Here is a 21432-nt window from a genome sequence, read left to right as displayed (position 1 = left end):
TCTGTATTTTCCACACTGCTGAGCTTGCACTGAAGCATATAGATTTTCTTCAGGAGCCATTCCAGGATGTCAATTATCAGATCTCAAAGTACACATCACTAAACATTTCTGTGTGTGTGCACCAGTATGTGCTGACCTGCGACCTGAGTCTGTGCGGCCACAGTAAATTAAGACTTGCTGCAAGAGGCTCTTTTACACCATGACAAAAAAATAAGCACATTATTGCAATGTAATTGTTCAACACTTTATTTCATTGGTGTGATTCCATACTCTGCACCATGTGGATTCACGACATGCAATGTGGAAGACAAACCACAACCACTGATTAATTTTTTTTACCTATAAATAAGTAAATGGTACATTTTTCACCCCACCAGGTCAAACCATTGACATCCAGATCCACACATATTTAAACCATCTAATTCAATTTGCTGTGTTTACCAGTCAGTCAATAATAACTGTCTATAACACTTTCATTGCTTTTATTTCAAAGTGCCAGGGTATAAAACTACTTGCTACAAGAATTTCCGAAACTAGACTTAAATATTTAAAATAAATTAAAGCAACATTCAAAATATTAACAAAAAATGTAACTTTCAGGTAGAAAAGACAGAAAACTTCAGTTTACCTGTGTGATCCCAAATTGTGAAGACAAATAGTTTAATATCACAAACATATGTTTTGATTGATGACTTTGAGAAAAGATAAACTCATGAAAGAAGTGTTTGTCTTGTCAGATTGTGCTGACTATGGCTTCCCCCATCCCTCCCATTCTCTGTGCCTTAAGCACTCAATTTTAAGTTCTCCATCAAGTACAGAGCACATAGCACCGGAGACATGGCAGTTTATTTATAATTAGCCTAAAGGCCCAAAAACCAACAAGTACTCACATGTTAGAATACTTCCTGGTCCCTGTTTTAGATGAAACACAAAGAACTTGAGGATGAACCATGTAAACATGATATCATACAGAATAGGAACTATTCTATATATTTTCTTATTGTCAGCAAACATCTGAAAAGACAAAATCCAAAAAAAGACAAAAAAAGAGTGATACTAACAATCAAGACTAATATATAGTTCAATCCTCTGACATGTTTCTTCACTTCATACAGTAACAGCTCTGTTTCTGAAATAAGAAAATCACTAAAGTGCGAAATATACATTATTAATATGAAACTGAGCTCTTGAAACATGTCATGATAATTTACGTGTCCAGCTATTAAGGGAAGACCTACACCAGTGTTTATTACCCATTAAGAAAGTTTTACACCTGGATTTTGTTGACGATAGGAAAATAAACTGTGTGGCTCGTCAGATTTGCTATTCAACCATAAGTTCATGAATCGATCGCAATAACTTTGCATGAAAGACATTGGTTAATATGTTTTTTGATGTCAGTGCACAGTGTCTACATACATTTAAATACAGATATTTACAGATGAAGTAGAACGTGACTATCCACAGACAGTTTATGAACACTGTATGAATCATGATTTATATTTATAAACAAATTGTTTTGACTCGGCTGTTTGGTCATCTAAGGGGAGCTGTGATGACCTTATCAACCTGGAAGTAGAAAATAAGACCTCCCAGTAGTTCAACTCTTTAGGACAGTTCAGGCAGTACAGAGGGAGTAGCTCCTCTATGATTTCCCCATTTTCCTTTTTTTATAACAAGAAATTTGTTTCTGCGGGAGCTTAGAGTAAAATTTCCATAAGCTTAAGATACCATTTTCATCTATCTGTTAACCTTTAGTCTTTAATCATTATTTGTGATTAACAGGAATGTCCTGGCACTTGTGTGGCATCTATTACTGAACCAAACTTGCATGTTGAAATTCAGTTTAATTATTTAAAGCACTTTGAAGCAACGCCCAATATGTGCCTTGGCCCTCGGCATCAGCCTGCTTCACACTGATGATGTCTGAGCGAGTTCACTGGGAGCCTTGCTCTGAAGTGTCCCAGAAACAGTGTCAGAGTCGAGCAGCTCCACTATGCTATAGGGCGAACAATCCTCCAGTCCCAGCTTCCCACAGGCCCAGCCACAGAAGCCTTTCTCCAGATCTCGAACTACCTGCCACCACTCACTAAAAGCCCAGGACACCTGCACCACAGCCGAGTACAGAGCAAGAGACAGCGCCATGGGCATGATGAGCATCGGGTAGAAGATGATGAGGAAGGGGCATATTGTAATCTTGTGCCAGAACGTCCGTTCCTCATTGTACACCAGAAAGACATTGTACCAGGTGAGGGTGCCATAGTAGAAGGAAGTGATGAAGGAGAGGAGAAAAACCAAAGGGGCACAGGAGATGCTCCACAGCACAATGTGGGGTCCCTCGCCCACACCTAAGCCGCAGGTGCGTTTAGAGCCTTCTCCTGCTTCACACTCTGCATCGAGACGCTCTTTTGACCTGGCCAAGTCCCTGAGTTCCTTCTGTGTCAGAGTGACATGTATGTCAACCACCTGACCTTTCTTCTTGCCCCGGGTGATGGTGCCTGTCAAGGTCACATAACGGCTGTCTGGAGGAAGGTTCCATCCACCACCTGTTAAGAGATAATATAAAATACTCATCTGTTTATTCTTAATTATGCTCTAAATAATATTATACCACAGCAGGACCATGGTGACTGTGAGACAGTGCACCTGCAGCACTCCAGTATTAGTGTGTAGTGTACTTAAGTGTAGAGATGTAGTTAACACAGATTAAGTCATTCTTTTTGTCTAACTGGAGACAAAACAACGTGAAAAGTTAAACGTGCTGGATTTCTCTATTTATTTACAAGATAGAGAACAAAGTGCATAAAGTCTATGTATTGAGCTTGGATGAGGCATCTCTTAACGCAGCTTTCTTCGTCAATTTTCCTGCTGTATACTCCCTGTTCTTCAGCCAGGTAACTTCTGAGCTTTTTTTCCCAGTTGGCAGCCATGTTTTCAGTGAGAGCAAGTGCCCATGTCTCAGGCTGGTTCTTACATACACTGGCGCACTCAGCAAAGTCACTGCTGACAATGTGTCAGTACCTCATACAACCATACTTCAAAAAACCTGAAATATGCCTTTCAGTGCATTATGACATCTCCTTGTTTGTAGAAATCAAGACACATGACTGAATTGTTGAAATGGGACATGTTGAGTGTCAAAATAAAACAAAATGACAGCTGTCTGTCTCACCGTCGCTTGTGGGTGTGCAGAGGAACTTAGCTCCTTCCTCAGTGCTCCTCTCTGCTCCCTCCTCGCCGCTTTGGTCCTCTCCGGGCCCTCGCTCCACATCAGAGCGGTAGACAATGATGGACTCTGGACGCAAGTCTTTCTTCTTCCTCCTCTTCCTCCTTATAGAGGGTGCCACTTCTCCATCATCTACATGATTCCCTGACACGTCTGATCTTCGGGAGATCGTCTGAGGGCTGCCCTCTCCTTCAGTTTGGGATTCCTCTACCTGTGCCATCACCTGATCCAGTAAACTGTTTTTGACTCTTGTGCTGTTTTTGACTCTTCGTTTTTCCTCATCTAGAGACTAGTGACATCTGGAGTGGCACAAACAATGTCACCCATTGTGTTCAGGAGGTTGATTCCAGTCTGATGAAGACTTCCAGCTGGAATGAAAAGTGATACAGAATCAGAGATACAGAGAAAGAGGGAGAGCTATTAAAAGCATGTTTGTTTTTAGAATCACAATAATCCTGCGCGTTTGTATCCTGGCCTACATCTTGCTCAGTCATCTATTCTGTAGTGATGAGGAATAATAGCATCCACATAGTGACACATTATTATTGACCAAATGGCAGCACAGTACCCATCAAACAGACAGAGATCAAATCGTTGCAGACAGATGGCAAACAAATCGTGATGGATTTGTTCTAAACTAGGATGTTGCCTTAATTATCTATTTTCTGCATGACAGAGCACCGACAAGCGTCGAGCTCCCATCACTTTGCACACACAATGACACAAACACTGCTCCGATCACAGGCGGATCGAGCCTTTATTAATCCAGAGAAATAATGCATACTATATAAAGAGAAGATGGATGAAATCGAAAAAGCAGCCCATTCTTCTCACAGCTGATCTCCTCCCATTTAAATCCCACCCATGTCCGCTCTTTGTCTGCGGACGGCATCCGGCGAACAAATAAGTCCGGTGACTATATTTGAAACAAATCATTTCTCTTACCTTAAACAGACTGGACGTGCGCCGATAAGTAAACTAGTGCTGCGAAAGCGCATAAATAATCAGTACATTTAGCTGACACACTGCAGGAGAAGCACAAGCATCTCAGCGCTGTGTTTCCGCCGCTACAGATGCGTTACGCAAAATGACTTCCAGAATAGCACTAAACCCGCCTCTCTAACCTCTGTCGCACCAATCCCACGACTGACCCCACCATCAGGCTCCCACTGCCTTCAAGAGGGGGAATCATGAAATAAAATAGTATAATAATAAAACATAATATCACATTTGATTACATTTATATAAAGAATAATTATACTGTGCCTGTAGCCTACCTATTGAAAGCCAATTGGCTACTTTTGTGAGCACATAAATACTAAGCTAAATGAAAAGACAATATAAACAATTAATAAACACAATTGATAAAAACAGTAATTACATATTTGTCTTTCCTCACACGCTATTGACAGTTGACAGATGTTGCAGCATCAGTTTGTATTTCCCTGATCAAAATAAATTTGGAGTGCGCGAATGTTTGGATCTTTATGGTATATACATTGAAACGGCCAAAGGCGACCTACCTCGCAAAGTGTACATATACCGATCCTAATTAAGAAATAACATTTAGATATATCCACGTTTATGGAAAAAAATATATACTCATAACATCACACGAGACCTGTTTCGCCTTACCGTAACCATTCAAACAAATGCGCTCACAAACTTTATAGGGCAACAGGTTTACGATAAGCAGCTGACTTGACCCCATGGTTGTTGTAAAATGGACGAAGAGGTTCCCCTGAGCAGCATTGACAGTCTTCTCTGTCATTTTGGTGTGTTTGTTTTTTATTTTATTGATGCTTAATAGTTTTGTTGTAATGTGATATTTGTAAAGGTTAAATGTTTGGTATCATGACAAGTTTAGCTAATTGCCAGTAGTATTAGCAAGCTAGCTACTGACAGCCTAAGCTAATTAAAGTAGGCAAGATAATTAGTATTTTTTATTTTACAGGTCTTCAAATTCGGCAGCTTTCTCAAAAGAAGAATGAATACAACCAGCAAATTGAAGGTATGACCATAAAAACGAGACTGTGAAACAACAAACTATCCTCAATTAAATTAGCTACATTGTGGAGGCCTTATTACCACTTTTAGGTGCAATCATATACGTGTTAAATGTTGTACCTCACTTGTTTATGAATGTCTTGATAGTATGCAGAGCTCACATTGCTGAGTGTCGGTCTCGCATTGAAACCCTCAATAAAAATATCAAAGAACTTGAGGAGGAAATCAGGGTGAAGCAGATCTCTGTGAAACATAATAAAGATGTTGCAAAAAGGTATAGTATGATGACTGGTGGGTGGGTGATAGTGTCACAATAGGATGGTACATTTAACGTAACTATCTTACTTCTTGTCATCCATCTCACTGTAGCATGAAGGTGACTAACAGCCGGCTCCTCCAGTATGAGAAGATGCTGAAAACAGAACTTGAGCAAAGAAAAGCCAGCTTCAATGATGACAAGTTGGTTCAGTTACTTTTTTGAATGTGTTCATCACACTCTTTTGCATGCCTTAACTACTGCTGTATTTTTTGCAATCCCACAAGGGAAGTCTTTGAAGAGAGGATTGCAGGCTACAGAAAGATATTCCAGTCACACAAAGAACATTATTGCAAAAACCCTCTGGCTCAAAAGCTGCTTGGGCTGCAGGCTGAAAATGAGGAGATAGAGTGTAGGATCAAAGCTTGTGATGATCAAGTTACGATGAAACAGAAAGAGCTCCACCATCTCACTGGTAATTAGAGGAAGCACTCAGAGTGTGAAAACCTCTGCCAAGGTGGCTCAGATGTCCACATTTGTGTCTGGGAAGGTTAACAATTGTTTTTTAAGAATTCCTCAATCAGGATCTAAGTGAGATTATCCACCGCAATTGAATATTCTTCCTTGGGTTGTAATCATCATCCGCAGAAAATGTAATGAAAATCATACTTTACTTTTTGATCCATGCTTAAAAACAGACAGAAACCAAACAAACAGATGAGGACATAAACATAAGCTCCTTGGCAGAGGTAATGACCCTTTAAGATCATCACATCTTACTCTGCTATGGCTGAACTCTTTACACTTCTTAATGCCGTTTTTTTTGTTTGGCCAGATCTAGCAGCCAATCCTAATTCCACTGAGGAATTACCGAACAGGTATAATTTAATGAATGTAACAAAAACAAATATATCATGCAAAGCGTTTTGTTTTGTTTTTTAACAATAAAGTGTCAGAAAATGACTGATTCTAATTTTCTTTCCAGTGTATGTGTTGAACTGCCCATAAAAGAGTCACAGGAGAAACCAGATCCTCAGATAGAGGACAGTGATTCTGCCGTTGACATTGAATGTCTTCATCTCAAGCAAACAGAGGTAACACAGGTGCCATAAAACAGTTCTATGGTCATGAAGAGCATTGTATCATCAAGTAGTCGATCTGCTAACGTGGCCAGATTTTTGCAGACGAAAGAATCTGTAGAAGCAAGTGCTGAAGATACTCAGGCAGAACACCAGGGCCTGGACACAACCACCTGCAGCCCCAAGCCACAAGAACGAAGCAGAGAGTTGAGGTCACTTGAAGAGCAGACTGGTAATTGAACATTATTTTATTTAATTTAATTTGATATTTCAGTTAATGCCAACATCTTCTTCAATGTTCTCCATGTGCTGGTGTTACAAAAATCAGAGGAAAATTTGCCAAATGCGATGCACATCGATGAGAAGGAAAAGGAAACGCAACTACAGGACAAAGTCTTGGTAATGTTTATTTTTCTATTATACCAACAATGACTTTCAATGGTCAGTTTTCCCTGGTTTACAAAAAAACTTCCCTCTCACTGCCAACTGATACTGACACCTCATCTACCGAGCTGTGGTGTAATCACAGTTAAGTATCGGAGGTTCATGAGTTTATAGAGAGTCTCCACGTTTACATGTTATAATCAGCTGACTCATCATGAGGACTTCTGTCCATGAGAGTGTTTTGTATCATCTCTATATGAAGTGTTCTTTAGTCTCAAACATTTACAACAGTGACAGTGAAAGGAATTCTCAATTGCGAGGTATTAATCTCTCTCTTAGATAATTTATGACCCCTCACTACACCGATGTGCTGTTTCTGAAAAAGAGAATTGTTTAATAAAAAATGATGTCCCTCACTGAAAACTCCTCTCACTTGAAATTCAATATACTGTACATCAAATAATGACACAGCATTATTCATGACTACACTACTGTTTAAATGGTTTCCATAATTTGAAGAAGTTTTTATACCCAAGGTGTTTTCTGCATAGGAACAGCAGACTAATGTGTCGGAGATGGAAGAGGCAGTAGAGGTTGGAGATGAAGATCAAACCTCAAGAGAAAAGGACAACAAGAGACACGCTGATTTTTCTCAGTCGCCAGCCACTGCACCTTCCACCCCTTCGTTTTCATTCACGTAAGGGTTTGATCCGACTTGAATTGAAATCACCGTCTATACAACTATTGAAATTTGTCTTTCACGCTTTCACTTCAGTTACAGTCCAACCAGGTCCCCACACACAGCAACATCCGAGACCAAATCTCCAGCTCTCCTGTTCTCTGTCAACTCTGACCCGAACACCCCATGCTTCTCTGGATTTGGGTTTGACATGGGCCCGTCACAGGTTGAGGTGAAAAACAAGCAAAAGAGAACAAGCAATGTTCAAGAAACCTCTTTTTTTAATGATTATTTTTGTTATTTTGGAATTAACTCTAATTTTGCCTGCAGGACACGTCTTTTACTTTCACCAACTCTTTGTTCAACGAGAAGGTACTTCATTTGTTACTGGAACACTTTTTTCATCCAGTATTACTGCAATGACACAGAATGTTGTTGATCTCTTTTCAGAACACTACAGAACCAAAGTCTTCACGTAGTAAGTTTTACGACGCATCACCCCATTTATGTGTTTATATGTGACATCTGTTGCCCATTTTGAATTAACGGCATGCAAACAATTTTGCAGCCCCCGAGTTTCTGTTTGGCCAGTCAGAACAAGGAGAAGACTTTCAGTTTGCCTTCAACTTCATGAGTCCTCAGGCATCTAGCAAAGATAAAAATAAAGACGATTGTCCATTTTCATTCAACTTTTGAGACATTTGTTTACTCACACATTAACTGAAAATGGTTTGTTTTGTTCTTAGACCAGTTCTTGATTCATCTGTTCTTGGTTTACGTGAAATTTGCGGTGTGACTTTTCAAAAGGCATTTTCTGTTTTAGTCTCTTAAATAGTTGTAAGAGTGTACATATACCTCAGTTTATTATAAAGTTAATCAGTACTTTGAACATATTTCACATCAGCCTCACAGTTGGATAACATTTTATTAGCAACAAAATAATATACAAATCCATATTTCTTTGCATGCTTCCCTTTTGTGACAGCAGCAGTTACGAAGTTAATCTTACAGTGTAATTAACTGCTCATTGGTATTCATTTTCTGATTCTAACATTTACTGTTGAGTTTGAAATAAAAAATAAAATTAATACCTCTCTGGTCTCACGAGTCATTTAGTCACATCTCTATCTCACATCTATATTTTACCCATAAAGTTGGAGTTTTGATTTAATGTGATTTTGCAGCAAACCACAGAACAAATATAATCTGCTTTATATAATATTTACTGAACAAAGATTTAAAATACATAATTCAGTACTTTACAAAACATTTTTCATAACTTTCAGCAAAGCATTTGCAATACTTTTCTATGACAACAATTAACATTTAGAGAATAAATGTGAATAGCAGAGAGTGCATGTGAAGCGTTAAAGTGGCAGAAAGGCAGCACAACAGAAGTTCAGATTTTCATCTGCTCATTTGGAGTTCACAGCAGTGTGAGTGCTGGCCTGTGGAATGTTGTTCCACTCCTCCACAGTAGCTGTGGATTGTTGGAACTTTACTGGCTGTGGCATACATTTCCTAATAGGACGATCCACAGCATCTCATAGATGTTTAAATACAGCATACAGTAAATTAAATACAGTATGCAGCATAAAGATGCCTTCAGTGTCTGATAGAATTTGTCCAAAGAGCTGGCAACAGCTCTTGTAAAGTAAAATGATGGATTCTTTTGTACCTCCATACAAACTACTGTACATTAAGAAAAAAATGAACATCCATTTGTATTAGTAGTACAAAAAAGTATGTCTTTGTAGATTTTCATTATCCAGGTAACCGTTATCCAAAACAGGCAAGTGTAAAGGGAGCCATTGAGTTGGAAGCAACTGGACTTGAAGTTTTTCTTGTAGACGTTACACCTCATCCAAGAGGCTTCTTCAGTTCTGAAGGTTTGTGGTGAAACACAGGAAATGTAACCTCTGTAAAAAGTGGGCAGTGCTCACGGCTGGGCTGCTCCAAGGTGCGATAGCCATTTGAGAGTCAATTACAGTTGTTGGAGAGCTTCAGGTTGTTAACAATGATCATCAGAGTGTTAACATTTCACACGGTTGGTGTAGTGTTTAGCACTCTTGCCTTTGCAGCAAGAAGAGCCGGGTTTGCGACCTGGTCCCCTGCATGGAGTTTGCATGCTCTCCTCGTGTGTACGTGGTTCTCTGGTTTCCTCCCACAGTCCAAAAACATGCAATATGGGGATTAGGTTAATTGGATACTCTAATTGTGTCTTAACTAGTGAAAATGGATAGAATGCCTGTGGTCACAAAAAGTTCATTTATAGATGAAATATCTTCAAGAAAATCTTCCAAGTCTCACTTACTACAGACTTCGTTTAAAAAAGGTAATTCTGCGATCATATTTTTGTTAAGTTATCTTTGAACTAACTTAGTTACACATATTTTTTAATGCAGTGATTTGACTTTCCAAAGGCTTGTTTAGTACAAAGAAAAAGACCTGTATTGCAAGCACCAAAGAATACCTGAAGAAGTATACTTTCATATTATTTACAACTAAAGCCACAATGGTACTGCTTTTAAAGTGTTCAGTCCTGTGAATATACACGGTAGAAATTGGAAACTCTTGAGAGGTGAAAAAAACTGCAGGATAAAGATTAAAAAAGTGCAGAGTATACAGTAGACCTACAGAGTTTAGAAGCCAGCATCGATGCTGATGGAGCGTCGAGTCACATGTTCGATCTCTCCTGGAACATATTCACAGAAGCTGGTTTGGTACTTGGCCAACATTTTGAGCATGGGTCGCAGACTGAACCACCACTGGACCTTGGGCATCCGGTGCCTAAAAACCAGTGACACACAGTATATTAACATATCGTTGAGAATACAACTGAAAATTGACGTTATTTGACAAGAACTCTGAATTTGCTCACTCGAAATCAGTCACGGCCTTCAGTTCAGCAACAGGGACGAATGAGATGACCTTCCTTTTGAGGCTGAGCACACAGGCTGTATCTGGTGAGTTGGTGAACACTCGGCCTAGTGGGGAAAACAGTGGAATCATGACATCACTGGGCTTTGATCTGGCATCCTGAGCAATTGGCTCACATAAACCACGACTTTACACAGTAACTCTACCTTCTTTGAAGTTTTCTTTCAGTTTCGTTGAAATCCACTGGATTGCCCTCACACCCAACTTTGTGCCATAATTCCTGTCAAACGGAGAAGGTGCCCCTCCCTGAAGCACAAAAGCAAACCAATTATAGATGCGGTCACATTCTAGAAGGGATGGCCGATACTTATTGCAATTTTTATTTTCATTGCAAGTTTGCACAAACTCACTTTGAGATTTGGGCAACTAGCATAGTTCCAGCATACATGTGGAGGAGAAACTGTATCTTTCTATGAGCTTTACATCACAGAAACACAAACAGCGAATGGGGAGCTGGATCGTGCTGAGGTTCTGTATGTTTTTTTACCTGCTGTACATGCTAATTGTGATACAGATTAGATTGAGCATGGCTGTTATGGTTGCTGTGTTGTTTGAAGAAAGATTTCTGGCAGCAGTACTGCAGTTTATACGTCTAAGTGTATACATGCAGGAGTAATCAGACTATGAATTGCATTATCCAAGTATGTTAGTCCGATTAAGAAAAGCTCAACTGTAGTCTGACTAACGTATTTAAATGATACTAAAATAACCAAATTATTGTCATGGTAAGAAATAAATAATCCAATGTTAATCAGTAATTAACAGTATATGTAATAAGATCAGCTTCTTGGCCGCATCATCCAGTCCTACTTAACATTGGAGTGTCACTGACATAGATGTTTGTAAATTGCAAAGCTTTGATCAGTCAGTGTATGATCACACAGATGTTCATCACCTGCTGAAGGTGTCCCAACACATTGACTCTGCAGTCGAAGATGCCCTTCCCCTCAGCTGAATACAGCCTATGAATGAAGTCTGTGGTGTAGTTTTCATGGCATTTCTCATTCCTGTTGTGACAGAGAAAGGGATCGAGTAATGTCAAACTACATTCAGTAATATGACATGTACAGAACAGTGCTGACAGTAATATCTTTTATTCCTAAGCGTGGTAATGTCCCTCTGCTAGTCTGTTCTGTTCTATCACTGAAATATATTCATTTTTGATTCATTGCCATGACATTTTGTACATAAAATATGTTACATTACCATGATTTATGAAATGTTTTTCTGCAAATTGCTTTGTGTTTAGAAAACATTCACAAGACGGTGTCGAAACACCTGACTGTTAAGTACTGAGTAGATAGTGATACACGTCATTCACTACGTTAGACAACATGATGGTAGCAAAAGCACAGATGGAACACAGATTAAAAGATAAAAAAAAACAAAAACGCTTATGTACCTCAGTACAAGGCCCCGCTGGACATCCTTCTTCATCTTTTCAGCTAAATGCTCCACATTGGTCTGTCAAAAGATACGATTAATTAAAAGCCACAAACATTACAGCTGAAGGAGAAGACACAGACCTTTAGTTTGGTTCTCACCTTCAGGTCGTGGATATTGAAGGGGTCCTCAAAGATGTAGGCTGCATCAGCACCCACAGCCATGGCGGTGGAGGTTGCGAGATAGCCACAGTATCCACCCATGGTCTCCACCACAAACACTCTTCTCTTGGTCCCACTGGCAGACTGCTTGATCTTGTCACAGCCCTAACCAGTGACGTGAAATTAGGTCAAAGTGTAGATGTACTCTCAGATGTTTACTTACTCCTAAGCAACCCTCACCTACACTGCACTGTCACAGTGAAGACTCTTTGAAAAGCAAACGAAAGCGCAGAAAAGAGCAGCTTTTCGACCACGTACATACAGTATGTCCATTTATTTTCATATTGGATCATACCGGAGTGTCTCGTTTAATAAATCAGAATGAAGTAAATGAAAATATTGTCAATCAGGCAGTGTCAACTCATATGTGCCTCTAAAAGGGAACACAGTTTACAGCATTGGCATCATGTGCTACTGGAAAAACTCATATAGTGAGAAGAAGGCTCATTTACTAGTTCTTTTTGCAACCTATGGTATCGCCCCCTGATGGCTACTGAATGAATTGCTACTTACTTGGTTACTCACCCTTAAAATGGAAGACTATGTGAACATTTTATGTACAGTATGATCTAAAGCTTTTACCGGACATGGCATTCAAAATTCGAGAGGGTTACTAGAGTTACTACCTGTCTCTGTTTTGAAGAGGATTTCAGAGTCTAGCAAAGTGTTTGCCCATATTATTCCCAAAACATCAACGTTGATGTGCCACCTGCTCAGTGTTACCTCCATGGCAGCGTTGACTGCAGTGTCTGCTCCCAGGCTGAAGTCAGGTCCGGGCACATTGTTGCTGATGGTGGCAGGGATCACACACATGGGGATGCAGAGCTTCTCATAGACATTCTGAGCTTCATACAGCTGCAGCACACCTTTGTAGCCCTTTAAACGTCATCAAGCGAAGCACTGAAAACCACTCTTATCTCAACACAGACACATTGACTGTTCAGCAACCACACGTAACTGATACTTTACCTCAAACCCTCCGATTACAAGCAGAGCTGAGATGTTAAACTTGGTAATGGTTGCCACAATCTTCTCCATGTTCTTGTCTGGAAGAGTCCTGAAAAAAACAACATTAAAATCACTCAAAAGGACACATGTCAAGGTTATGTGTTAGCCACAGGCAGGTGTGATACAGCATTTTTCTTTAGATAACAACTAGATTGCACCGATTAAAAAAGTGGAGAGGAAGTTAAAAGAGATGCCGGTGAGGATACTGTAGCACACTTTACTGCAGCCAAGGTTAGCTAATGGTCTCTCTTTCCCTCTCTTACACTTTGTCGGTGGATATTTAACTTCAATGTTTCTACGACCAGTTATCATCACCTTGTCGTCTAACTCTCCACTGTTGCTGCTGCAGACACACTATCACTTTCAATCTCTAATGGCATACGTTCCGTGTATATAAATATAAAAGAGATGGTAGAACAATTATGGAAGTATGCGTCTAAGTGCATGAGCACAGTGTAATACCAGGTATAAGTGCACCTCACTTTCTGTGAGTGGCAGCCCACATTCTCCCAATGATTTGAATTGGGATTGCAGTAACAGTTGTAAAAGCTAAAGGTCGCTGTTGTACATATTATAGATGTATTGCCTTTAAGAATCGTGAATCCATTTATCTTATAGAAATCAAAGGGTTATGTCGATTACCTTTTGGTTCCTAGCAGGGAGCCACCTTGGCCTGTCCATCCCGCAACTTTGTGCCATTCCATCTCAAAAACCTGGACAAAGACAGCGGTCAGAATAGAACAGATTCACCTGGGATATGATAAGATAAGAAGATAAACGGACTTACTGATTCATTGGCAAGTCCTTGAAATCCATCTTGGACCCCATAGACCCTGTGTCCATGGGCCAGCGCTAATCTTACAGCTGATCTCACTGCCGAATTCATCCCTGGAGCAGGAGCACCCACATTCATGATAGCCAAAGTGAAATTGCTCTGTGGAAACATGAGTCACATATATGAATAAGCACATGTGTTAAATATATTTGTGAGTATATAGTATGTGTGAGCATGGTTGTCAGAGACTCACCTTCAACTGGGCAGGTTTTTGGAAGGCAAGAAGTTTGTAGATGTTCCAATTGTTCTCAAAACTCCTGCAAAAGCATGATCGGTTTTAGCTTTTTCTTGTTTTTCATTGGCTAAGAAACACCAAATTTAGTCACCAAAACCAGATTCTATTAATATTTAATATAAAGGAATAAGTATCAGCTCTCACCCTCCACGCAGTTTCACAGCTTCTTCAAACCTCTTCTCATTCATGGCCTTCTGTACCAGCTTTGTCTAAAAGTTGAAAAATACAGCAACGCTGCTGTTTTAGGTTCATGTCCATCAAAAACTATGAAAGAAGACAAGAGAGAGAAACTCACCATCTCCACACACTCCATTAGAGGAAGACGAACAGCATGGTTACCCGACAGGCCAATGACACAGGCCGGCGTGTCAGGAGAGGCCTCTAATAAGGCAACCACTGCTTCCACACCCTGCTTAGTGCTCTGAAAAAAAAGTGTGCGTTAATATGGTGGAGATTTGATACAAGCAAGGAATAAATAACAACATTTTTTTTTTTAACTGGTCTCACTTTCCGATGCTGGCGTGTTTGTGTGCGGTCCTGTATGTATCCATGCATGCCCAGGGATGTGACTACATGTATCCTCAAACCACTACAGAATATAGTTGGGTTATCTGAAGATGCTTTCAGGTTGGATTGGGAGTGTGCAGGCCTGTTCTAGCCACAGTCAGCTCATGATCAGGGGCCTCAATTATAAAACTGAGCATAGAAAGTGCTTACGCACATACATATTCTGATTTATAAAAGCATGCGCACGGAGATTCCACTTTCCCCGTTTTCACAATCAACACGCCATTCAAGCGCAGCTTTTGCAAGCTTTAGGTAACGCCCATAGTTGCCCATGAAATGCCCCAGATTGATCGGAAGTGACTGGAAAGTCATGGTAAATGCAGAGAGAACAGGGAAGAAGAGGAAGTTGACACAGAAATCAAAAAGTATTGAATTGGACACACAAAAGGCACCAGAGTGGCAGAATGTGACAGACGCTGTGCATGAAAGAAAATCAACTGTGCTCCAAAACAGCGCACATTTAAGTTCCGCTGGATCCATGCAAGCGTAATCTGTCGTCCTGTTTGCCCGTGACTTGTGCATTTCAGGGAGTATCAGTCAAACAGGTATACATTTATTCGTTTAAAAATACGCCTCGTCTACTTGTGCAAACACCCCTGTTTATGTCCATACACATGTTTCAAAGTATCTCTTTTATATATACCAAACTTTGTGAAGAAAGGGATGTAGGCTTTCTTTTGTGCTTATACAAGAACTAGAAATGAGGACAGATACCAGGTGTGAGTACACGTATAGGACAAGGGCAAGTCAAAGACAGTAGGTTGTTGTTGATTAGGCAGACAAATGATCTGTGACACGACAAAGATGAGCTCAACTCATCAACAACACAAACAGATTACAATCTTCAGTAATCCCATTTGGTTAATCTCATCAACATCTATGGTATTTTCCTATCTGTGCTGAAAGTGGTAGCTGACAAACATTTATTTACATTTTCGACTGATGTGTTCAGTAGTTATTACAACCTTTGAAGAATGTTTTAAGCACTGAACCGAGGCAAAAGACTTCCCAATGCTGGCATAAACAGTTTGTGCAGTGTTTAACATTAGGATGTGATTTTCCTATATCAGTTAGTAAACCACAATTTGTACAGTGTCATACAAAATAAATAATATAAAACATTAGGGTAAGGAAAAATCTTGAGTCTAACATGCATCTTTACTCGTAGATTAAACTATAATATTCAAACTCACCAGAATTCTGTCAAACGCTGAGGGAGTTCCACCTCGCTGAACATGGCCGAGTACGGTCAGTCTGGTGTCATAACCCAGTCGATTCACCACCAGCTACAAAGAGACATTAAAGCATTTCAGTGTGTTGCGGCTTCATTATTCACTAGGATGACACCGAAAAAAAATGAGTCTGTAATACATGGCAGCAAGTTTCAGGATGACTGTCCAATAACTGACAACCTGTGTGCCTGGGGGTACATTATCAGAAACCCCTGAAAGGCTGATATTTACTTACATCTTTCACATATGTCGCTGAGATGGGGTTTCCTTGTCTGTCGATGGCTCCTTCTGCGATGATTATAATGTTGAGTCTTGACCCCTTTAAACGGCTCTGAAGGTACACGACACAGACGCATTAACTGATCCTGCTTCTAAGTACTGAATTAAATCTCGATGGCAGAAATGCTTGTAGGCCTCACATATAGCATAGTCTAGCTTTAATGTCTTACATTCTCCAGACGGGTACACATTTGGTCCTCCCAGCCTTCATGAGGAGGAGCCTCTGGAATAAAGAGCCAGTCTGCCCCAGACGCCAAAGCTGACACCAAGGCTAGATACCTGGAGTAACAGCAAACACTTTATAGTGGCAGTGTATAAATGACACCAAACCAGGTCAGAGTGTCACTCACCCACAGTGTCGACCCATGACTTCCAACACAAAAGTGCGCTGGTGGCTGTGGGATGGAGACAAGAGAGTGAAACGACATAAAGTTTTGCAGCAACTACAAGAGCATTCAACTGTTTTCAGCCTGCAGTCGTGTATAGCGATGCTAAGATACAAGTCTGTGCAAGCTCAGACAAACTATGCCAAACAGACTTGAATGGAGGAGTTGGGTGATTGTCAAATCTACTTGGCATTGAGGACTGCATTCCTTCCTCTTTATAGTTAAGATGAGCTTAAGCATCAAGTAACAACTTAGACCAGTATTAGTTTCTGTGCAAATCGAATACTTTTTTGACAAAACAGCAAAAAATATGTCCATGATCATTTCTCTGATCCCAAAGTGGACGTCTCCAGCTAGCATCTTTTGTCCAACAATTCCAACCCCGTAGATTAGGTTTTCTATCATATATGACACAAATCCTAACATTTAAGACAGTTTGGATCAAGTTTGACATACAGGATGAGGATACATATTACTGCTATAAATATCGCTATGTTCTTTTTGTATCTTTATGTACTGTAACTTATTTAATACATTTGACTTTCATCGTGACCTAAGGATCATCAGTCTGACCTCTGCGCGGTGGTCATGATGGCATCCACTATCTCCATGATGCGGTGCAGCGCAGAGTCCGCCCCGATGGTCATGTCAGTGCCACAGAAGTCGTTGTCAATGGAGCCCACGAGCCCCACAATGTTCAAGTGGTCATGCTCCTTGGCCATAACGTCTGTGATGCGTCCTAAAATAGTACACAGACACACAGCGGTTCACTCTTACTCAAATTGAATGAAATTGCGTTTGGTTTTTTTTTATCCATGGAAAAAACACTGTACCTTTCGCTACGAGCTCCTCCAACAAACCGCTCCACTCATTGCGAAAGATGTTGGCTCCGGTGAGGCTGCCGTCTCCACCGCAAACACACAGGTTGGTGATGCCTTTTTTTATCAGGTTGAAGGCTGCTGCAAGTCTTCCCTCTCGCGTCGTGAAGACTTTGCATCGTGCGCTACCAATCACGGTTCCACCCTAGAGCACAGATGTTGTATATTGTCAAATAAGGCAGACAGAACATTGCAGCCTGATCTGTCACCTAAGAAAAACCTAAGCTGCTACCACAGAATCTCTATCTATCTAACTGGATCTATCAGGATCTATCAGGACACATTTAAACAGGGCCACAGTCACAAGATAATCAAGTGATTTAAACACTAACCATTTGGCCAGTGTTAGAAAAAGCAGGCCTTAACACACAAATCCAATACCAAATTCCCACTGGATCAGTGGGAGCTTGTTTAAACACCATTCACTCGGAGGTCAAATGATTCTGCAAATGCACATGGGTTTTTAATCGCCTTCGGCTTTGATCAACACTAATGACAACAAAAGGACAAGCTAAATTTGTGGGCTTCATTTTTGGCAGCGACACAAATTCTTGCACCTTTTTTGCAGTTCTATGCTGTGTTGCGGATTCATGTTCCAGCTGTTAGTTTAGCAGGCAGCGATGAATGTTTGTGGTGATTGGTGACGTTACTTTTCACAGCTTGGGACAACGCTCAATATATTTATTTCATCAGTTGCGTCAACTGAAAGATTCACTGAGAGAGGTACCCAGAAAACAAGAACATCACAATGGGAATGGTGTTATTTGCCATTTTTAAAGCGGGTTCACTCGGGTTCAAAAATCCCAAGTATACTTGATCACTTTAGGAAAAAAGAGGCTAAGAAACATCACCATTGGCACTAATAGAGATGGTCCAATTTCTTGTCCAATACGATAAACTAGAGTATCTATTGATACGGATGTCAGTCTGATATAGTTCTGTTACATATTTTAAATGACTAAGCTGTTTGTGGCCTGGTGACAGTTAACCCCAAGCTGTGTGACAGGAAAGCAGATGAGCAGTATTAATGTGTGAGTGAATGGGTCTGAATGGCAAAACTGTAGTGTAAAACCCTTTGAGTGAAATATAAATGTAGACCATTAGTCATAACAACCTTGCTCACACTGTGTAATAAACACTCTAGGAAGCATTTAGCTGATATTTAATATCATAGTTTTGTATATTGGATTTTACTTTTCATCCTCCAATAATATATATCCAATGATTTCAACCAGTAATGGGATCGATACTGAATATCATATCTGCTCATTCCTAATTAGCAATGAAATGCAATGGGACTGCTTTTAACTTTATTTTCAATACTGCAGAGCAGACTGCTGTCTGGCACGCTTGAAACATGAGCACATGCAGCAAGAGTCCTTACCCGGTTATTACCAGAATAAGACAGGCAGGTAAAGAACAGATCAGAGGAGATGGATGAAAAAATACAGTTCATTTAAAAACCATCAAGAGAGAGATTTCAGGCAATGACAGTACCAACAAAGTAATTCAATTAAAAGCACATCAGGGATTTTATGCGGCAAATATTTAATTAACAATGTTCAACTAATGTGCTTCCAGCACGACTTGCTTCTGGGAAACCTGATTTAAAACAAACAGCATAACATTTGTGTTTCTCCTACAAAGACAAGTCAAAAGTATGAAAATGGCCTAACATGACTCCTTACCAGTTGGATGATGTTGGTCACACTATGCCAGTGGGCCAGTTTGATGTTCTCTCCCCCATCCACCAGGCCCTGGTATCCCTGAAAAGCACAGATTCATACAGCTAATCCCAGCCCAACGTAATGTGTGTATTTATTGTGGCGACAAACACACATAAAAACAGCTTGTTTACCTCGTTAATAAGATAGACCTTGGCTCCCACATAAATGCCCATCCGTGCCACAGCGCGGACAGCTGCATTCATCCCTGTTGCACAAGAACAACAAGACTGAAAAACCTGAACCCTGAGTCAAATTTATTGTTACACACACGTAGCTGCACCACAGACCAGCATGGAAAGCAACAACTGAGGTCGACATGACTTCATTGTCAGTTGTTGGGTAAAAGTACCATCTGCCCGGTGGAGACTATAACCGCCAGTTTTCACTTTGCACACATTGTTAGGCAACAGCTACACTGAATGACAACACACAAAAGAAGTACTGGCATCTAATAACATTGTAAGAACCAAACAATATAGTACTAGCATGATACTAGAGTAATTACACGTTTGTTACAAGTGCATTACTTAATTTAAATCAGGGCTGCAACGATGATTCGATTATTAATCGATTACTAAATGAATCGTCAACTATATTGAGGGTTTTTTTTAACAATTACAACAAGCTTTCAGATATGTCAGCTTCTTAAATGTGAATATGTTTTTGTTTCTGTGATCCATGTAACAAAGAAATCATTAGACGTATTGGTTTGTGGACAAAACAAGACATCATCATTTCCAGGTTTTGTGTAAACACCGATCAACCTTTTTCAAGATTTTACGGACCATATGAAAATAAAAAAACAGCAATAGCTGAACATATATATATGTATATATATATACATATATATATATGGATGGGCATAAATGGGTTATTACCATCTTACAACAAAGGGTAGAAAAATGCTGTTATCAGACCTACTCTACAGGTGATTAGGAAATACTCAAAGGTGTAGTATCAGTAGTACAATATAGCGATATGTAGCAATACCTGACATTTAAAATCAGTTACGCAGACCTAACCTGATAAAGACACCATAAAACACGAACATGTAACCAAACAGACAAAACAGGCAGCAGAAAGCACAGCACACATGTTGTGGTCATCTGAAATTCACACATCTCAGGGTTCATTATGAACAGCTGCATTTTGATGAAACGGTCAGTAAACATCCATTCCTCTCTGTGTATACAGAGCAGTTGTTTTCCCCCTGCTCACGTTAACACGTCGCACCAACCTCGCATCACACGTGTAACATGCACCTGAAGGCTACAACATGCACTATAATGCAGTCTTTAAGGTCACCTTGTGCATCTCCACCGCTGGTCAGAACCGCTAAGGCTTTCCCGGCTCCCGTCATCTTCAGCTTCTCCAAGTCCACCGTGGCCATTTTTGCTCTGTCACTCCAAAAACCACCAAACGGTGCGAATAAAAATAGTAAAAATCGTTTCAAAAAGACAAACACAGTATGATGTACGTGCTGTGACACTTCCTCGTTGACAGCAGGCTGGACCCTGACACACCGCACCCACACTGACACTTCCCCCTTCTACACAGTCTGACTCCGCCCCCGTCCATATAAGAGCTCACTCACTGTGCGTTTGTTTTATAAACCGGGAAAGTCCGGCGCCTCATTTGTCTCTCGTGCCTCTCTCCTTAATACACAATACTTGTCCCTACTCGAGAGCCCCGCCCACTTGAGGAACGCCGAAGAGGTGGCAGGAGGAAAAGGCTCACAGCACGTAGCACACGTATTACAGTCATCCTCCACTCCGGAAGAAAACTTACTTTCATCATCATCGACGTGTGACATGAAAGACAAAAAACTACATTTGATTGAACTCGGTGTATCTTTACGTTATATACTAAGTAAAAGCCTAACTTTACTTTTGCTAGACGCTCCTCTACATTTCTTATTAAACAAAATGTAGCATTATCGTGTACTGACATTCTGCAATGATATTGAACCAGTATCAGTCCAATATTGGTCAAGATCACTGGATCAATTATCAGACATAAAAGTGTAAAATCTCATACAACCCAAAAATCCCATATATCGCATGCTTCACCCTGCACAGACTGTAAAAGTGTAAATATAACAACAGCAGTT

General features: G+C 40.2%; 3 protein-coding genes across 4 annotated transcripts; 1 reads left to right on the top strand and 2 right to left on the bottom strand.

The window, feature by feature from the left end:
* Nucleotides 1–230: 230 nt before the first annotated feature.
* Nucleotides 231–4322, bottom strand: tmem169b (transmembrane protein 169b). Of its 2 annotated transcripts, XM_044019159.1 has the most exons (3): nucleotides 4172–4322; nucleotides 3173–3594; nucleotides 231–2546 (listed from the first exon to the last, which is right to left on the bottom strand). In XM_044019159.1, exons 2-3 carry the CDS (start codon nucleotides 3444–3446, stop codon nucleotides 1912–1914), a joined length of 909 nt encoding a protein of 302 aa, XP_043875094.1. In that variant the 5' UTR covers nucleotides 3447–3594; nucleotides 4172–4322; the 3' UTR covers nucleotides 231–1911. The 2 variants fall into 2 exon arrangements, with proteins under 2 accessions (XP_043875094.1, XP_043875095.1); XM_044019160.1 differs by lacking the exon at nucleotides 4172–4322 and having other exon boundaries at nucleotides 3173–4153.
* Nucleotides 4323–4989: 667 nt separating this feature from the next.
* LOC122765087 lies at nucleotides 4990–8797 on the top strand. Its single transcript, XM_044019161.1, has 14 exons — nucleotides 4990–5001; nucleotides 5181–5237; nucleotides 5381–5507; nucleotides 5603–5692; nucleotides 5777–5964; nucleotides 6325–6367; nucleotides 6475–6583; nucleotides 6674–6800; nucleotides 6897–6967; nucleotides 7504–7649; nucleotides 7728–7863; nucleotides 7962–8003; nucleotides 8082–8109; nucleotides 8200–8797. Exons 4-14 carry the CDS (start codon nucleotides 5604–5606, stop codon nucleotides 8325–8327), a joined length of 1107 nt encoding a protein of 368 aa, XP_043875096.1. The 5' UTR covers nucleotides 4990–5001; nucleotides 5181–5237; nucleotides 5381–5507; nucleotide 5603; the 3' UTR covers nucleotides 8328–8797.
* Nucleotides 8543–20867, bottom strand: pfkla (phosphofructokinase, liver a). Its single transcript, XM_044019155.1, has 22 exons — nucleotides 20628–20867; nucleotides 19454–19527; nucleotides 19284–19361; nucleotides 17551–17740; nucleotides 17291–17456; nucleotides 16682–16726; nucleotides 16502–16610; nucleotides 16288–16383; nucleotides 16014–16106; nucleotides 14549–14674; nucleotides 14398–14462; nucleotides 14212–14275; nucleotides 13971–14117; nucleotides 13826–13896; nucleotides 13145–13232; nucleotides 12899–13051; nucleotides 12116–12280; nucleotides 11974–12035; nucleotides 11467–11578; nucleotides 10718–10817; nucleotides 10513–10618; nucleotides 8543–10421 (listed from the first exon to the last, which is right to left on the bottom strand). The coding sequence occupies exons 1-22, from the start codon at nucleotides 20710–20712 to the stop codon at nucleotides 10274–10276; spliced, it is 2343 nt and encodes a 780-aa protein (XP_043875090.1). The 5' UTR covers nucleotides 20713–20867; the 3' UTR covers nucleotides 8543–10273.
* Nucleotides 20868–21432: the final 565 nt, after the last annotated feature.

Source organism: Solea senegalensis, linkage group LG2 (assembly GCF_019176455.1).
Source record: "Solea senegalensis isolate Sse05_10M linkage group LG2, IFAPA_SoseM_1, whole genome shotgun sequence".
Lineage (NCBI taxonomy): Eukaryota > Metazoa > Chordata > Actinopteri > Pleuronectiformes > Soleidae > Solea > Solea senegalensis.
The sequence above is the reverse complement of the archived record's forward strand: the minus strand, read 5'-3'. Positions and strand labels throughout refer to the sequence as shown.